Raw genomic sequence first — 440 nt, 5'->3', positions numbered from 1 at the left:
GGGAAAGAGCGAATGTTGTACGAAGGGTGAGGAGACCTGCTCTCAGTCTCTGTTTGAGATCAGGCCTTGCGAGGGGATGAGCTGCTGTCTCGCTCTTACACCCTGAGCTCTCGCAGAGCGCAGGTTACCCCCAGGACAGCATGCCTGGCACGCGTGTCCTAGTGCAAGGGAAAGGCTGCCTTGTAGTGCTAAAACTTGGAGTAAGAGACGAGAATGAACTGTGTGTCACATCCTTAATGTACAAGACTTAGGAGGTCTGCAAAGAGCAATTTGATCGATTCTTTTTCCCCCCTACTCACAGGCTTTGTATCCACTGATCACCTGCCTGTTGTGTGTCAGTCAGAAACAGTTTTTTTTAAATAACTGGCACGTTTTCCTGCAGAACTGTTTGTCACATCTAAAGGTAAGAATCCTTTTCAATTCAGGAACTGTTGCAAATC

General features: G+C 47.7%; 1 protein-coding gene across 1 annotated transcript in view; it reads left to right on the top strand.

The window, feature by feature from the left end:
* Window positions 1–440, top strand: part of FRYL (FRY-like) — a gene marked incomplete at its 5' end in the record, with an annotated part of 79336 nt that overhangs the window by 5136 nt on the left and 73760 nt on the right. The window contains one exon of the mRNA XM_010148894.1: window positions 302–403. Coding sequence (XP_010147196.1) covers window positions 302–403 — 102 coding nt within the window. The remainder of the gene's footprint in view (window positions 1–301; window positions 404–440) is intronic.

This window comes from Eurypyga helias, unplaced genomic scaffold (assembly GCF_000690775.1).
Source record: "Eurypyga helias isolate BGI_N326 unplaced genomic scaffold, ASM69077v1 scaffold6753, whole genome shotgun sequence".
NCBI classification, from domain to species: Eukaryota; Metazoa; Chordata; class Aves; order Eurypygiformes; family Eurypygidae; genus Eurypyga; species Eurypyga helias.
This window is presented reverse-complemented; position numbering and strand designations above follow the sequence as displayed.